The sequence below is a fragment of the Lygodium microphyllum genome, chromosome 3 (genome assembly GCF_053477565.2).
Source record: "Lygodium microphyllum isolate KBCC chromosome 3, Lygodium_microphyllum_v1.1.10, whole genome shotgun sequence".
NCBI classification, from domain to species: Eukaryota; Viridiplantae; Streptophyta; class Polypodiopsida; order Schizaeales; family Lygodiaceae; genus Lygodium; species Lygodium microphyllum.
Window position 1 is genome coordinate 185,027,163 of NC_141137.1, and position 19,521 is coordinate 185,046,683.

Here is a 19,521-nt window from a genome sequence, read left to right on the forward strand (position 1 = left end):
TGAATGACTCAAAGAGAGCCCAAGCCTATAAATAGGCCAACCATTAGAAAAAGATGGTCAGCTGATGGAGCCCTAAACACAACACGCCAACCAACAATAAATGACCAATCAAACAAAACAAGCATCAAAAGTACAAGCAAATACATCAATGATAAGGAAAATGTGCCGGCCCACTAGGGCATGCATAGACTCACACATGAACCAACAATATCTACTAACACCATCTCTTAGATCATGGGTAATCTTGTATAATGCAATATACAATGAGAATGACTCATCAAAGTACAGACAACATCAGAATAGGCCCCGGATACCCAAGCTGTGGGTGCACAAGCCACCATCAAGGTGCCTCAAAGAGATCCCGATGTTGATTCTAATCATACCAACTCCTGAAAACAAAAAATACTCATAGCAACACTCTAGGTCTATCAATAATGCCTTTGATGTAGCACATGTGACCATCCTATCACCACTGCCATGGTGCATAAACGACCATGGATTCCCCTCCTTCGACTTAAATGCCAAATAGTCCCCTCATGTGAACTTGGACCAGGAGCCAATTCCACTCTCTATCAAACAGCTCATCATGAACCTCGAAGCAATCCAACTCCAGGATTTCAAATTGCTAGACTTCGATGAATGCATCAAGGAAAACTGCTCTCCAAATCCTATGCACCTATATAAAAGTACAGACGAGACCTAACTACCCTACCTCACCACCCTCTTACACTCTTTCTCGCATTGAAGAGTTGTGAGGGATGACTTGCATCTCCTATACTAGCAAGCTAGAAGGGAGACTCTTACAACAATCGCTAAGGCGACATGGTTGGAATTTGAGGAATAAATGTGTGTCAAGAATACACACTCACAGTAGTTTCAAGAGTTCAAACAGTAATGAAGCAATGAATCACAAAAGATGATCAAGAGATAAAATGACTGCTGCAAAAGGACAAATTTTGATCAAACACAAGCCAAAAATGGTCATTACAGCTAATAAATAGGAAGATAGACCTGCAAACACAGTCGCCCAGTCTGCAACCACATTAAATGCTGACAATGCAGAGTCAGCTCATAAACACACAGGCTGATTAAGCAAATAAATGCAGCAAAACTAGAGAAAACATGTCACAATCTACTTGTAGATGTTAGAGAACATGGGTGCAGCAATAATGGCATGTAAATAAGTCAGCCACCTGTAAAGAAATGTTCCACCATAGAAAACACAAAAACAATCATACGACAAATGCACAAATTGATAAAGAAACATAGTTAGGGTTGGGATATCACAAAGACAAGAAACACAATGAATAATAATAAATGGATATTGAATAGAATACAATGCTCAATGCAGCAAACAGTGAACACACTATGCAGTGAAGAATATTGACCCCTGAAGTCCCTTGTCTCAAGGACCAGAGCAAAGAATATGAGCTCGAGAGTGTGTTGGACTCTAATAGATCCCAAAATGCAGCACAGCAGCCTCCATGTGTGTCTGGCAACAGTAAATGCAACAGTGGATGCCAAATGAGTTAGACAAACAAGCAAAAGAGGGGTAGGAAACTGCAAACACACCACAAGATGATGATGTGGCAACTGGTCAATGATCCCAAACAGCAAAATGTAGCAATAGGTGTGGGAAATTAGCACAGGCAACAGCTGAATGATAAAAATGCAAGCTGTTGGGTGACACCAGCCATTCACAACAGCAACACTAGGCAAAATGCAGCTCCTCGGCTGACATGCAGCAGCAAATGGAAACTCCACACAGTGGACAGCATCCGCCTTGATGATTAGCAAGTAAATGATGGAATGGAAACAATCTAAATCTGCAAGGAATAGCTGAAAACAAGCACGTTACGGGAGAAGATAATAGTGGTCAGCTTCCACTGAGATATCCTCCACGTACAAGGTGTGGACAGCAAAGCTTTGGACCTTCAAGCTTCAAATATGAGATTGTGGCTAGATTATTGAGGGCAGCATGCCTATTTATAGAAAGTTTGGATTCTCCCAATTAGGGTTTGTGCTTATGGGACACAAACACTCTCTAGAAACGCATTTCTTTTTAATAAAAGTTCAATTCACTAATTAGTTGAGTTTTGGGGCTATTTTAATAAAACTATTGTACTTTTTGCTCAAGACTAGCTGATGGAGGCATAAATTCAACAAGTCGGCCAGCAGTAAATCACTAGACAGCCGCAAAACAAACACCAAAAATATAGGCAACTATATCACTCATAAGGAAAATGTGCCCAGCCCATTGGGACATGCACAAACTCAAACACGAACAAACATTATTTGCTAACACAATCTCCCTCTTTCCAAGGTTACAACATGATGTGATAGTACAACAAAGTCTAGAGTGGAGCATATATAGAAACCTCGAGACAAGACATGAGACAATTGAGAAATCCTAAATGGGCTACACTATTAATTTTGTCAGATGCCCAATTTAAGGCTAAACACAATGCCTAAAGGCCATGGTACATACAAAACTAAGGGAGAGGAGGAAGGAGCTATCATTATATAGAAGAGGGACTCAAGAGTGATGACAACTCTCTATCTCTTCCCCATCTCCTCTCCTCAAAGATTGTGGTGGCAATAGTTCGCATGCCAATGGCAACTACAAGTGACGACAAAAAGAGGTTTATATTATTTTCCTTTACAATTATTTTATGAAGTTTGATAACTTTGACCTTCAAGGGCCAATTCACACACCATTTCAAAGAAACCCAATTTATATCCTAGTTCATACACAACAATAAAAACCAAAGAAATGCAATTAAGATAAGGTGAGGCATTACAAGTGACTAATATACATAGAAGTTCCAAAGTAGATATACTATTAGCTAGCAATACCTTAGGTGAGTTATATATGTCAACAAGTGGCCTCTACATATTTGAGCTTGTTTGAACCAAGGTACTAGAGGTGCTACAACCCTTTTGAGCTCAAGTCAATGCTCTAGGCCTATGCTCCACTAAGCCTAAAGGAGCCACAACCAAAGTCCGCTCAAACAAAAATGCCTCTAATTGAAGCTACAACAACTAAGGTACGTCTACAAGGCCACCCTCCTCCATCCACTTTGTATCCATATGTGAATAGTTTTGAAACTTCACTAAATAGCAACTTGAAACTTTCCTCTAACTTTTCTTTCCTTGTATGCCAAAACATATTCCGACACCAAAATCTCATTAAGTTTCTCAATCTCTAGACAAACTTCATCAACTACATTCTTTGACACATTCCTACGAAAAGGTCTAGAAAGACTCACATGAAACACATTATGAATCCTCCAATGATCCTGTAGCTTCGACCTATAAGCTACAAGATCATAGTCACAAGTGACACAACATGGGACGTGGATAGGGAACGGGGGATAGGGAGGAATATCCGTCACTTGTGACTACATAATCACATGGAATGGAATATGGGACGACAAAAAAAAGCTATCGTCCCTCCAATCCTCAAGTCCAAAAGTAGTTGTAACTTGTGACTATGTACAAGATTGATGTTTTGTGAAACCCAGGAAGCCCCATAGCATCGCTATTCAACTTAAAAAGCAAGCACTCTTTGCCCTTCAATTTCTTAAGCCTTACCTTTTCAAAATGCAAAGAAACCCAATCACCCTCGGTAAAGTCTAATGCAAGGTAGCAAAATTCACCTCCTTTCTTTTATTTATCCAAGTCCTTCGAAGACAACTTCGCCTTCTTGCATGCCTCATCAATACTCCCAACATACTTGTCTATCTCAAAGATTTTATCCTTTGTGGCTGCGACTTTCTTCCTCCTTTCACTATCTCAAATGGCACCTTGTCAATGGATATATGCATAATGTTGTTATAAGCAAACTTCACAGATGGCAAATATTATTTCCAATGGGGATTATGCTCTAATAGAAAGCACTCAAAGATGTAGAAAATTGAAATCAGCCTTGTCTAACTACCCATCTGTCTAGGGATGAAATAAGAACTTCAAGGTAGTGCCCATATTCCTAAAGATGCATCTCCAAAACAAACTCATCATACACGAATCTTTAGCACTACTAATAGAATGCAACATATCATGATATTTAAAGATGTTCCGCATATACAATCTCGCTATGTTAACCACTTTTATATTTTATCAACCCAAGATGATATGGGAAAGCTTACTAAACGTACATACCATGGTTCAAATGTCATCCCCTATAGGTGTCCTAGAAAGCTCAAATAAAATCCATAGCAATACTCTTCTACAATCTATATCTAGATTAGGATTCAAGCTGGCCAATAAAAGTAACTCTCTAATACTGCACTACAGCATCAACACCGACTTGTATATGGTGGTCCATGGCTTTCTATCATAACTTTAAGCCTTAGTTACTTTGCGACACCAATAAGACCATGCATTGTAAGCAAGCCATCTCATGTCATTGATCATCAAACAATTGATCATCAAAATCCTCATCCTTTGCATATTGTATCTTCATTTCATCAAACTTGTGATGATATGCCATAAACATGGCTGAACCTATGATTTCCTTAATAAAGCATCAACCACTATAGTCTTTTAAAGACTTAAAAATGCACACAAAGTTGGTAAAACCAACCTTCTCAGATAGGGTGATAAAACTTGATCAAGCACTTAATTACAGCAATTAATAACTAAGTATAAACTGAAATATACACATTACTTTAACAATCTTGCACAATAAACACCCAGTAGACTCCAAAACTACCACCCCATTCAGTAGTTCTTAAACTTTGATGGCTAATGGATAGTATACAAGTTGAGATTCCACAATCTCCTTTGTTGATCCAAAACCCCCTTTCTATACATACAATCAGCAAGCAATTTGGGCCAATTGCGCCTTGATTTTCACCCAAGACTTGCACAAATGAAACCAACAATTGGCCAAATGCTGCCCCAATTTACAATGGATGGGCCGGCATCTGAAAATCCTTGTCAATTCCACAAATTTCAGGTGCTAATTTCCGTATACGATGCCTTCTTCTATTGGCATGGGTCCCAAGGTATTTGTCAAACCCTAATTTCTGCAAAAATTTAGGGTTTACAACACAAATCCTCCTACTGTCCACCAAATCTAGCTGAGATCTGTTGAGAATAGCTGAGAACTGCTGAGATCTTTTGAGAAATTATTGAAGGTGAGAGAAAGCCAAGATGAGAGAGAAATCTGATTTTCTTCATGAGAAAACCCTAAAATCTGCTTGTTGCTTGCTCCAACCTACATTTAATGCAATTACCTACTGCAAGGCACCTCCAAAATGTTGTCACCTAATCCACAATGTTGCTGCCAGCCCTTGCAAGGTGTCTCCCTACTGTCCCCCAAATGGCTGCCTTTTGCATCTAATCAAAAAATGGACCAGCAGCTCTCTCTGCCCAGTGTATTATGAGGTCCATGGTTGTTTCCACTGTCTCTTTAGAGACGAATTTGGACCACTATCCAAACTCATGGATTTTACCGATCAGCGATGCCTTCGTCTCTTTCTTCTTGAGATACGACAGCTTCATGACATGCGCCTCAAGAGTACAACTGCTCCAGGACATTGAGGCCCTTCATAGAGGCAAGCTCACAGACTTCTTTGCAAAGGAGACTCAAAAGACTTCAATACAGTTACAGCCACAGTCCACATGAGAGCCTCTCTCACCGCCACAGTCCACACACAGACAAGGAGTACTAATTGATCGAGCTGTTCAGCTTAGACAATCCAGACGCCGTAGGCCTCGACACAGACACTGACGATACCTTCATAGGCGGATACAAGGGATTATTGCTCGAGCTAGAGCTAGGTCCTCCATACCCACATGAGATTATACCATTTGAAGCTCATTGTTACTAGATAGAGCTCTATGTTTTACACATAGCCATAGTTAGTTTCCTTTCTTATTTTGCTTTGTGCTACATACATATTTTGCCTAGATAGTTGTACCATCATACACATGATTGTAATTCATGGTCTCATAGGTCATTTTGGCCTTTTATAGACGATAATATATCATTTCATTTCCTCTCTCTCTCTCTCTCTCTCTCTCTCTCTCTCTCTCTCTCTCTCTCTCTCTCTCTCGTGAAGATAATTGAATTAAGTAAATATTTTACATCAAACCATCGGGTCGACTTAGAACTCTCTCTCTCTAAAAAATATATACATCAGACCATCTGGCCAGTATTCACTAAATCTCTTACATTCTGTTGCATCAAACCATCAGGTCCTCCAAGAAAGTAACGAAAGACTATCAGGACTTTAATGCAAAGAGAAAAGCACATTGCTGGTGTAGAGCAAACAATAGCTAACCAAGGGGCAGTAATGTCAAGAAGAACGAGGTCAACTGATATCATAAAAGAAATCTACCTTAGTACTAAACCTCGAATATGAGCCACATAACCTGTCAGAGTGCACCGGTGCAGAAGCGTAGGACTGAGAGAGAGAGAACGCAGAGAGAGAAGAGAGAGAAAGAGACAGTGGACGATGAAGATCTACTGTATAAAGAATGCTGAATACAAAGATATCCAGATATATACACGGGCGCAGTGCGCTGGACTGCGTGTCTCCACCTCGACGATGCAACCTGCTGTCCACCTCGAAGTCTGCTGCAGTCTGCACTGTCTGCTGTCTGAAATCTGCGAACAGAGACGGAATCTGCGCGTGTCACCGGTCTGTAATCTGCGAGCAGAGAAGTGTGCCAGACTGCTGAGAATGTCGGGTATAAATAGCCGAAAAACAGGGGAAAATGGGGGGCCAGTAATGGCCAGGCGGCTGCATTAAATGCAGCCGACTGCCTGCTGCAGGTCGGACTGCCACGTGGCAGTCCGATTGTGCAGTCCGACTGCACCAAACCTGGCCAGCTGCCCTAATCTGATCTGATCTCTAACACCCCCTCTCAGAGCCTGGGCAGGGCAGAAGCCTGAGGGATCTGGAATGTCTCCGAAGTAGAGCCTGAGGAAGCGCCTTCGTAAACAAATCCGCAAGATTGTCCTCCATCTTGCAGTACTCCACAGTGATGGTCTTATCCAGAAGCTTTTTGCGGATGAAGTGGTACTGGATCTCGATGTGCTTCGTCCGGGCATGAAAAACAGGGTTCCTTGCCAAGGCAATGCAACTCTCATTGTCACATCGCAGCAATGTAGGACGAGTCTGGGGGCACCCAAGCTCCTCCAATAATCTCCGAAGCCACACAACCTCGCATGTGGTGGAAGACGCGGCTCGATACTCCGCCTCAGTAGACGAAAGGGCTACCGTGGACTGCTTCTTGCTACTCCATGAAATAACACCTGCACCCAAGGTAAAACAGTAACTTGTAGTAGACCGCCTGTGGTCCACATCACCAACCCAATCCGAGTCGCTCCAACCTGCAAGTACAAGATCTGACCCATCTGTCCTTGCGGGGTAATGAATCCCTAAATCAGACGTCCCCCTCAAATACCGAAGTATCCTCTGAGCAGCCTGCCAATGCACCGTCTTAGGTTCACTCATGAACCCTGCCAAGAGCCCAACAGCAAAACATAGATCAACCCTCGTGTTGAGAAGCCAAATCAAGGACCCAATCAACTAACGATAACGGGACGCATCCGCCAAAGGAGAAGCTGAATGGGAAGTGGCCTTCCAGTTCGGATCCATAGGAGTAGATAGGGCCCGACAATCCTCCATCTCAAAAGACACCAAGAGCTCCTGTACATATCTCTGTTGAGAGATAAAGATCCCCCTCTGAGACTGATAAATCTCATGGCCCAAAAAGAAGTGGAGTAGACCCAAGTCCGTCATCTCGAATGTCCAATGTAAAGCTAACTTCGTCTCTTGGACCTGCTGTGCAGCATCACCTGTGACAATCAAATCATCAACATATAATACAAACAGCACACAACCATCCTCGGAAGTGTGAACATACAGCTGCGGATCGGCCTTGGACCGCCGATATCCCAACTGAGATTGAAGGAACGAATCAATCTTCTCGTTCCATGCACGCGAAGCCTGCTTGAGGCCATACAAGGCCTTCTTCAACCAGTAGACTTTCCCATCGGAAGATCCAAAGCCTGGAGGTTGCTCAACATAGATCTCCTCCTTCAAATCACCATTGAGGAAGGCCGACTTCATATCCAACTGATAAACAGGCCATCTCCTATGGCCAGCCAAAGCAAGAACAGCTCTAATGGTTGCCATACGAGCTGCGGGGGCAAAAGTGTCATGACAGTCAATCCCGGGGCGCTGTGCAAAACCTTTAGCAACAAGGCGAGCCTTGTGCTTATCCAAAGTACCATCGCTTAGATATTTGGTCTTGAAGACCCACTTGACTCCAATCACCTTCTTCTTCGGGGGGCGAGGCACGAGTGACCAAGTGCCATTCCTCTCAATAGCCTCCAACTCGGCTTCCATAGCTTTCTTCCATGATGCGGACTGTAAAGCCTCCTTCACGGAGGTGGGCTCTCGATCCTGCATAACACGGGTCATCAAACAATAGTTTAAGCAAACAAGCTCCGAAGAAAGTGCATGGTGCCTTCGTGACCGCCGCGGACCATCCTGCGGTCCCCACTCCTCAGGAACCCCCTCGATCCCTGAATCACGAAGTGTGTCACGGGCCCAGCGAGGAGGAGGCGGAACCTCCCCTCGTCTTTCTCCATCAGCAGAAGACTCTGAAATATCCACCGATGGTAACTCCTCAGAGGTGTCCGGTGGAACAATAGACTCTGTGTCAAAAACAGAATCATAATCAAAAGGCACGGGCTCCAGTGGAACTGTCGAAGGAGCCCAACTCTCCCCTGGATCTCCAAGAACAGGATGCTCCTCACCCGTTGAAATAGCCGGAACCTCCACAAACCACACATCACGGCTAGTGTACACATCCCGCTTGACGGGATCATACAGTCGGTAGCCTTGGGACTGGGAGCTGTAGCCAACAAATACCTGTTTTCGGGAAGCTGCTTCAAATTTATCACGGTGAGCCTTGGGGATGTGAACATAGGCATCACACCCAAAGACCCGAAAGTAAGAAACATCTGGCTTCGTCCCAAAATAAGCCTCAAATGGGGTCATCCCTTCCACGGCCGAAGTAGGGGATCGATTAAGAATGTGGACTGCAGTAGCCACAGCCTCGGCTCACAGAACCTGAGGAGTCTGTCGGTGCTCCATCATGGTGCGCGCCATCTCGATCACACTGCGGTTCTTCCGTTCAAGAATACCATTTTCTTAAGGAGTGTGGGTATTGGCAAACTCCTGGTGAATTCCTCTATCTGCACAAAACCGAGCAAACTCATTAGAAACAAATTTACCTCCCTTGTCGGATCGCAAGGTCTTCAACTTCCGGCCCGATCGGTTCTCCTCAAAGAGAAGCCAATCCTTGAAGTGCGAGAAAGCTTCTGACTTTAGTGCCAAAAAGTAGGCCCATGTCATCCTGTTGTAGTCATCCACGATCAGCATAAAGTACGAGCTCCCACGCAGGGACTCATTCCTCATAGGGCCACATAGATCCGTAGATACTAGCTCCATCGGTGAAGTAGACCGCTGCGAAGCTGTGTGGGAAATGGCATCCCTATGCTGCTTCCCCCGAATGCAGGAGACACATGGCCGCTGGCTCACCACTATATCCGGCAACCCTCGAACAAGCTGTCCACGTGACGCCCTCCAAAGATAGTCATAGTTCAGGTGACCAAACCGAGCATGCCATAACTCTGACTGTGACTGAGAGGTAGGAAGAAGAGTAGAGAGGGCGGTGGAAGACTTCAGTTTGAAAATGCCGTTCTCCTCATATCCACATGAGAGAACCTTCCTCGATCCACAATCAAGGACTCGCACCGTAGAACTGTCAAACTCCACCAAAAGACCAAGGGAGCAAATCTTATGAACTGAAAGGAGATGGTACCCTAATCCTGGTACATGCAAAACCTCTGAGGTATGGATACCACCTCGTCCATCCGGAATAAGTTGCATTGTATCCCGACCTGCAACAGAAACTGAAGAGCTGTCTCCAAAGAGAATCTGCCCACGCGAGGGTCGCAACTGGGCAACACCATCTGATGAAGGAGTCATGTGCCGTGAGGCACCACTATCAACAATCCACTCTTGAGCCTGGGGAGCCGTCATCGCAGCATCAGAAGCATTCGGTGAAGCGTCCTCAATGACAGCTAGATGAAGAAATGCAGCTGATGAGGGTGCAGCCACCGCTCCAGAATCCTTGGTGTCCTTCTTCTTGGTGTCCTTCGTGTCTTTGTCAGGGCAATCCTTCTTCCAATGGCTAGTCTTTCCACAAATATGGCATGTAGAGTCTTTGTCCTTGTCCTTCTTGGACTTGTTATCCCCTTTTTTCTTCTTTTGGTCCTTCCCCTTCTTCTGAGAGGATTGACCTGTCAGCGCCTCCGACTTGGAAGCATTTTGTCCCTTTAACTGTTCCTCTTGGTCCAAGACCATAGGAACCAACTCTTCCCACCGAAGAGTAGACTCTCGCTCCGAAGCAATAAGGACAGAGTAAAATGTACCGAATCGTGGCAGCAACTGGGACAATAGTGTGATCGCCATGTCTTCGGAGAAAATCGGCTTCTCCGCATTCTGAACCTGCATTTGTAGCTGCCTTAGCTTGTTAATGTGCTCCCGTAGCGAAGAAGACTTATTTACGGACAAAGTCCACATCTGTACCTCCAAAGAAACCCGCTTCATTAGGGTCATCCGATTGTACATCTGATCAAGCTCCAGTCATATCTCCCGAGCCACCGTCAAGTGCTCGATGTGAGCGATCACGGCTGTAGTGCATGATAGAAAGAGAAAGGATCGAATCCTGGCATTCAGTTTGTCCCAATGAGACTGGGCCTTGGCCAACTCCGCACGAGCATCGGAAGAGAGTTTGGACTCATCTCTTACCGAGGGCCGGTCAGTCTCCTCCTGTACCAACTCCGCCAAATCATAGGACTCAAGAATGGCCAACATCATGACGCACCAAATGCGGTAGTTGTCGCCGTCGAGCTTCTGATCTGTAGGAAGAGCCGGTAAGACAGGCACCTTCCGGTCCATAATCGCCTGGAACTCCAAGTCAATCTCTGTAGACATCTTCACCTGCAATGCCTTCACAAACGCAAAAGCAGCCCCCTCTGACTGGGTAAACTCAGCCTACTAAGGCTCTTCTGCGTCCTGAACATTTTTCACCCGCCGAAGGCGATGAAACAACAAAACCTGCACTTATAGGCTGAAAACTCAAACTTCCTCCGCGTCAAACAACAGTAAACAGCAGTAAATCCACCACCTGTACTCCTTTCCTGTGCGCCCACACTCGTTTCAGCCTTGTTCCAAGGTGCAGCCCTCCTGTCTGCCCTTAAACGCAAAAAACGCAAATTTGTGTCGCGATGGAAACTCCTCTTCAGGTTGATTCTGCGCTCAGTCAGCCCTCAAACACTGCTCTGATACCATGTCAGAGTGCAGCGGTGCGAAAGCGTAGGACTGAGAGAGAGAGAACGCAGAGAGAGAAGAGAGAGAAAGAGACAATGAACGATGAAGATCTGCTATATAAAGAATGCTGAATACAAAGATATGCAGATATATACACGGGAGCAATGCGCTGGACTGCGTGTCTCCACCTCGACGATGCGACCTGCTGTCCACCTCGAAGTCCACTGCAGTCTGCTGTCTGAAATCTGCGAACAGAGACGGAATCTGCACGTGTCACTGGTCTGTAATCTGCGAGCAGAGAAGTGTGCCGGACTGCTGAGAATGTCGAGTATAAATAGCCGAAAAACAGGGGGAAATGGGGCGCCAGTAATGGCCAGGCGGCTGCATTAAATGCAGCCAACTGCCTGCTGCAGGTCGGACTGCCACGTGGCAGTTCGACTGTGCAGTCCGACTGCAAGCAGTCCGACTGCACCAAACCTGGCCAGCTGCCCTGATCTGATCTGATCTCTAACATAACCATGGATGCCCGAGACCGAATCAAAAATGAAGGCATTCCGAGTACGCCAGATATGCCACAAGGCAGTCCATCTCAAGAACTGGAACTGACAAGAATCACAATGCAAAGAAGGCATGTAGGGCAGCTTTTCCATAATCCATGAACAGGCTGTTATGTGTAGCTGAGTCGCCGAGAGCCACACGCGAGAAATAAAACACCAAATCCGTCGTGCAACTGGACAAGAGGCAAAAAGATGAAGCAATGTTTTATCACATGTAGTGCAAAAGACACAACGACCAGCAAAGATCTTTCGAGCGCGCAACACCTCTCCAATTGGAAGACCACCAATCAGCAATCTCCACAAGACTTTCCCCTGATAGGGAACCTTGGACTTCCAAAGTTGAAGGAATCTTTCCTGCCACTTCTTTTTGCCATCCCTAATATGCCATAATTTATTTACCTTTGTAGTGACCCATCTCTTGGCCTCCACCATCTGATGGTATATCTGGTTAGCAAACCTCTTCTCAAAATCATAGTATCACAAACTTCCAGTCATGCCATGGATACAATGACTGTAGCACTGGTAACGGAGAGAACCTCTGAAGTTTGACCTGTATGGATGACCAGATATCACCATATCCTCAGGGTACTCAAAAGTGTTGACGAATACGCCGAAAAGAGTAAAGTCGAAACTGCCCAGAATTAACACTGTCAAAAACTGTTTGCAACCCCAAACGAGCCATCCGATTAAACTTGAGTCTGTGCAAATCTTTGTCCAGCCAATCTAACAATCTGAAGGAGGCCAAGACTTCTCCTTGCAGCAAATTTGCATCCTTACGAATCTCAGAAGGGCGCCAAACTGAAAAACATAAGATCTCTTGCCAAGATGGAATCAAATGAGAAAGCAGAAAAGATTGGGTGATCTTAACAGGCCTTGAGGAATTAAGCACATGCCACCAAGAGGCACGAATGATCGTGCTACCATGGGACATGCCAGTCTTTTCAATGAAAAATTTTGCAATGTCTGACCAAGGATGACTTTGTACACATAACGCCTACAAAAGAGCCAACCTCAAGGCTTTCTCTCTCTCTCTCTCTCAAAACTAACTCAATGACTGAGACCCAACTCCCAAAATGGGCATTTGTGCCAAGTAGCAACCTTCTAAACCCATTTTTCAACATTATTCAGTTATTTAATTAATTTTCAAAATAAAATAATCTTGAAAATTAATTTTTACCCTTCTGACCCTACCCAAAATTAAATGTGCCCATTCATAATTAAATTGGCTGGGCCATTTGCAACCTAGAGTAGTTCCCAACCTCTGTTGACCCTTAGACTTACATTAATTAATTAATTATACTAGTCCCTAGTATCACCACTGACATTTAACACCAACTAATCCCCAAAGCTCAACTAGCATAACTTATCACAACTTTTATCTTTGATATCCATTACATCCTCGAGATTCGTGGTCTATTACCATGAAATAACTGCCATGTGCATCACATGTGCTAAACAACCCTTGCACATTTTATTAATAACTTAATAAATTTTTATTGGTAAGATTAAAGGATCTCAAAATTTCATGTCCCCGTGACAATTGGCCTATCTCAAATGCTTCTCAAACAACTTACTTTTGAGTGAGGAAATAGCATAACGTTTGATTATCTATATAAACAATAAAACCAACCCTAAGCAAGTACTTTTTCAAGTAGAAAGAGCATATATAACAGCCAATGACTCTTTCTCTTAAATGCACATTACACAATTGGTTCTCAGCACCTTGCAAAACCCTACTCTCATGAGGTTTTCTTAACCACTTCGTAGGCACTCCATTTCCTTCTTCAGGAGAATTTGGGAAAGATTTGGCAAATGTAGCATAGGAATGATACACAGTAACAGTACCAACAGAGGTGCAACCATCCAAGAACTCTTCAAACAATGGAAACTCCCCTTCAACCAAAATACCAATTCCTCCTGCTTTACCACCATCATTCCACAATAATTCCTAATGTTGTCCTGCCAATAACTCTCTTAATTCTCTGGACCTGCTTCAAGCCAAGATAACATTCAATGGATGTGGATAATTCTCTGACACATATATAGAAATGCAAAATTAAACCTTTAGACTGCATCATCTTGCTTTAGGCAGTCTGCCACTGCTTCAGGTCTTGGCAAAAATTTCAGATTTCTAACATCAAAGAGAAGTATTTTGATTAGGCTTTAGATCCAAAAATAGAGAACAACATAAAAGGGGTTGTATCATCTTGCTTCCAGAAATATATTACTACTTCATACAAAACATTCTGCTTCATACAAGAAATCTGCTTCATGCAAGAATTTTGCTTCATACAGGAACTATGCTTCATGCAAGAAATACGAATTTCCGGCCTCGAACTTTGCCATTTCTTTGCTGGTATTTTAACACAGAGAAACAGGGAAGTGATGGCAAGATCACCAAACTAATGCTGCCCTAATCTATACAGAATGCATAATAGGACAAATAGTGCCTCATATGGAAAATACTTAATTTTGTATTAAGCAACTCATAAGAAACTCAAATATAATCACAGAAAAATGAGAACACCTACTTCATCACTAATACTCGAAGTCTAAAATAGAACACAAGGAACATGCAGGAAATAGAGCAGAGATGTAATGAATGATGGCGCCAATTGTCAGATCTTATATATCATAATAAGAATCCACCATACACAAGTTGTGAACACCAGAGATGATCCCAAAACAAGAATGACACCAATTGCTCCTTCAAGCCACGCTGAAAAACTACCATCATAACTATAACTTCATGAGGCATTTAAGGGCTGCCCCACACATAGAACTAATATGACCAAGGTACTAAACATACGAAGGGCAAACATAATGTATGGAGTGTGAATCAATGGCTAACACAAATGTTACACTTTGCATCCTTGGTTGCATTCCCATGTTACCATATATGCCATTATGCATTCCAGGTTGCAAAACCCCAAACATATTCCCTTGCAGACCTTGCATGGCAGGCTGAAAACCAGCAGTGTAATTCCAAGCATTCTGTGACGACCTAAAGCATTTCCAGCCATAGCCTAGAATATTGAATGACCACCCCAATACACTTGGATGTACTTAACATTGTGAAAACAGTTACTACCTTATCCATGAGAATTGGTACCTTACTCATCAATGGACTGTTAGAACAAAGCTCCCTGTGTGTTTGGCATTACTGGAATCTACCCATTGAAAGGATTGAAAAGTATGTAGAGTTTTTCCATGAGACTCACTGGGCTGCTTAGATTGTCAATGCTTCTTTTTCTTCTTAGGCACAAAAGGGTCTTGCATAAATTTAGCAAATCAAGAAGTTTTGTTACAATACCCACTGCACTAACCAACTACACTTGAATAATGCCTTTGCTTCCATTTCATCTTTAACCTTTTTAGATTCTTTTAACTAAAAAATACCCACTTTAATGCATTTGCAGCTTGTTGTTGTTCCTCTTCATTTTAATCATCAATGGAGTCATATCACACGATGATTGTGAAGACTCGTGTTCCTCATCCCAATCATAATTTCTATGAGACATTTTTGTTGGATACCCTTTGCTGAAATCAAATTACAGCAATTTGTCATTGCACTCAAGACAACCACAGGCTTACCTCATTGATGATTATGGAGATGCAGCACACAGCTCTATAAGTGATCACATGGCCTGAAAACACCACATGCCTGTCCAATTTTTCACTCTGGAGGAAAAACACAGCAGTAAATTTGATCTATTCTCTTCCCAGGCTGATGTCTACCTAGTATCCACATGCACAGCCATGCATGCAGCCCTAGTGAAAAGCACCAAAGAGGACATCCTTGACCTGATTCCAAGTAGTAACTTAATGCCAAACGAGATGAGACACAGCCAAATGTTTTGAAAGAGAGAGTATGTGAATGAGTGAGAGTGACTGAGAAGTGTGAATGAAAAGATTGTAGTGTTAGACTCAATCATAATGTCCTTGAATTTTGACTTTCCAAATAAATATTGGAAAGCCTATTTGCATAAAAACTAGTGAATTATCAATCCTATTGAATCTTGATAAACACACTATTACAGAACTAATTTACCTTTTGCACTCTCGCATCTTTGCAGTGAGCTCCTCTAGCTGCTTAGTCTGCCTATTTGGGTCTTTCACCTTGTCTAATTTTTGGAATCCGCTCCTGCAAACAATGATTAAAATCACAAATTATAAAAACCAGGACAAATTAGTTCTCAAATGTTTAACACACAGTTTTTGCAATGTGTATCCCAAACATATGCTTGTTTGTTGAGTAAAGCAATCTTTTTCCCCTCAAATTTCAATTCCTTCCACTAGCCAAAATAAACAATGACAAAGTGCACAATAGAGAAGAGGGTATCAGTACACCCTTGACTCGCTGTTCTAGAACTACACATCCAGTGTTACATCATGCAGACCTATGCAAGGGGTGACGAAAAAGTTTGCAAACCCATAAAAGCAAAGGTAGTGCCAGAAAGTTATTGGTTTGCTGGGAATTGGTGTCTGATATCAAAGCCATATAGGGTAAAACTGGCTGAAGACTCCATTTGGCCAAAATAGCACAATGGCATTCCAGAGCAGTGGGTGGCACATTCATTCTTGTGACCTGGCCTAATGAACCATAATGCACCTGGACACTTTCAGTGCTTGAATAATTGTCAATAAGGCAAGATGGCATGGCTGTCCTCCACGCGGTTGGCAATGCCAAGGCAAACTGGACAGATCACACATATAGCTAGCAGATGGCAATGGTACAAATCACCTGCAAGGCAACAGTCATGCTTGTTGTTGCAAGCCAATTGAGGGCAGCTTGTGCTTTAGTGGCTCTACATTACATTTTTTCCCAAGTCAGGTATTAATTGTCATGACATGGCAAAACTCACGCAAGAGAAGGAATGACACAACTATCTCAAAAGGTGTTGGCAAATTTTTCTAAAGAAAATGAGAGTCGAGGAGCTTTGCAAAAAAAGTTAGTCAAGCTGCACACGTTCTCGAAAGGGAAAAAATTAGATCATTGGCGACTACATCTCTAATTGTCATGGATAGTGAGATCAGCTATTCTTGGCAATTCAAACAAAAGAAACTCTAAAGGCATGGTAACCAAGTATCATAGGTAATGGGAAAGGCAACATTTGTGAACCAACCAGTATCATGAATTATGGCAAGGGTAATATTTGTTAACCAAGGTATCGACCCTTTCATTGATCCAAACAAAATCGATGCCCAAATAGAGTTCATAAAGTACTTGGAGTTGTATCTACAGCATGAGACAATGCCATAAGCAATACAAGGTGCCTCTAGTTGATCTCCACCAAAATGGCCCCCACAAGAGCAGGACATTCAAGCTCACCATATGAAGAAATGCTGGGGCAAACACAAAGACATGCAAAAGGTACCACACCACAACGAACACAATCATTGAGGAATGCTCGATAAAGATGTGTGTAGGAATATAAATGAGATAATGTGATGTCAAGCCTGCAGTGTCTCCAGAATCAAGGCAAAAGTGAGTTAAGAGTTCTATCATAGAGACCGACAATGCCTCCAAGAGTGTGTCCTACTTGTCACAAATCCCCAAACACAACAGCTATTCGCCCAGGCTGATGATGATGCAAGCAATTGTGGAGGGAGCGAACCACAATCTTGTTGATCAACAAGATGTTGTGGATAATGAAAGGGCATGACACAAGATTTAAGGATAGCAAAGACGCTTCAAAGGACAATGCTGAAAATAAGGGCAACAAGACTGAATTTTTGGTCAGCAAAGTTTAAATCCTCATAAAACATGCTGAAAATCAGTCAAAGTCATTCTTTCAAAAAGGTAAATGAGGCAAAAGGTCATTTGTTAGTACTAAGAAAGCTGCTGAAAGAAATGCATTGTATGGTGCAAACAAATGCTATGTTTGTGAGCAAGAGGGGCATATAGCACGTGAATGCCCAAAACATAAGTCTAAAAACCATGCAGATGACAATAAGGATCAAAAAGGCAAGAAGTATAAAACTTCTACTAGATTGATATTCAATCTTGTTGGTGAGCAACCAAACACATATGCTTCAGAGCTATGTCGTGAATGGGGCAAAGTAAGGGATCGACATGCTTTAGTTTTCTTTGATGCATGAGCTGGTGCCAACTTCATTTCCCCAAAATTGGCAACCAAGTTGGGCATTAGAGATGATGAGATGGGTCCCATGGATCAGGCTAGTTTGGCTTACCTTGGACATGCAAAGCCAACCACCCTATCATTGGAAAACTCAGAATTCATTTGTAGTCATATGTGGATAGTGAGGATTTTCACATTATGCCATTGGAGGGCTGCAATGTCTTATTGGGTCTTCCATTGTATTATACAGTGCATGCAATGATTGATGTATATAATAGGAAAATCACTCTCACTCATAAAGGAAGGCAACATGTTCTTGATGTAGAGTTGAAGGGAGAGTCTATTCCTCTTGTCTATGCTTCAACAATTTCATAAGCTGTATTTGCATTTTCAATCAATTGTGCATTGCTAGTCACTTTTGTCTTGGTGCAATAGTCACAGATTTATTAGGGTAGACCACAACAATAGATCTCTATTTGCTCAACCATCATGAACTTTAAAAGTGTTTGTGAGCCATTAAGAAGAGAAAACATGTTTGAATTACAACCAAGTTGCTCGTGTCTTGCCTTGCATCAAAAGGGTTGTCCACCACTGAAATGGATTTTCTCTTTAAAAACTAGCTACCTTGCACACTTTAAAGACTCAAAAAAATTGCCTTTGGATTAGGCTGCATCAAATTGCTGAATGAAGGTCAAAGCCTTTAGTCTATCCTACATAGCATTAAATGTTTCAAATTTGATAGCTACTCCACCTTCTTTGTTGTCTTTGACTTTACCCAAAGGAGTCAAGTTATCATACATGGGTGGCTACAAAAATGGTGGTCCCGTTGATGCCATCGTTGCATTTGCATTTAACATATACCCAGTAGTGCTTCCCACGTGACCAAACATTCCAATTTGCATACATGACTGCATACCAATGTTACCATGGATGCCAGTGTGCATTTGGAGCTGCATTGCCCCATGATAGTTCCTGTGAACAACTAACATGGGTGGCTGAAAACCAGCTGCATTTTGCATGCCAACATTGGCGGGTGCAATGGTACCCATAGCTCGAAATATTGATTCACCCCCAAAATATCCTAGATACATAGATGGTGGAGGAATTATTTGTTGTCCATGGACCATGAGGAATATGCTGCACATTATTCCCTAATGGATGATCGTGCTCTTGAACCGGAGGTCCTTGCACATTCAGTATTACAAGTGCTAGTGTATGCAATACCTTCGGCTAAAAAGTTTGCCCATGAGCCTCACTTGGCTGTTCAAAATGCAAAGCAACTTTTTTCCTTGAACGTCAAGAATTGACTACAATAAATTCAGTAAATTGAGGTTACTGAATTAACTATTAAAAGTTCATAACAACACTTGCTAATTATGCCATAAACATTACATTTGCTTCCTAAGCACCTTGGACTTGTGGAATTGCATGTGATTGAGTTGCATGCTCATCGATCGCATTTGTTGCTCACTATCCTAAAGCATTTTCAGCATTTGGAGACTCAAAACCATGTGTTGA

The 19,521-nt window shown here is 42.7% G+C and overlaps 1 protein-coding gene across 1 annotated transcript in view; it reads right to left on the reverse strand.

The window, feature by feature from the left end:
• Window positions 1–19,521, reverse strand: part of LOC148039290 (putative plant SNARE 13) — a 78,661-nt gene that overhangs the window by 36,406 nt on the left and 22,734 nt on the right. Inside the window, exon 2 of the mRNA XM_087675187.1 lies at window positions 15,972–16,064. Coding sequence (XP_087531313.1) covers window positions 15,972–16,064 — 93 coding nt within the window. The remainder of the gene's footprint in view (window positions 1–15,971; window positions 16,065–19,521) is intronic.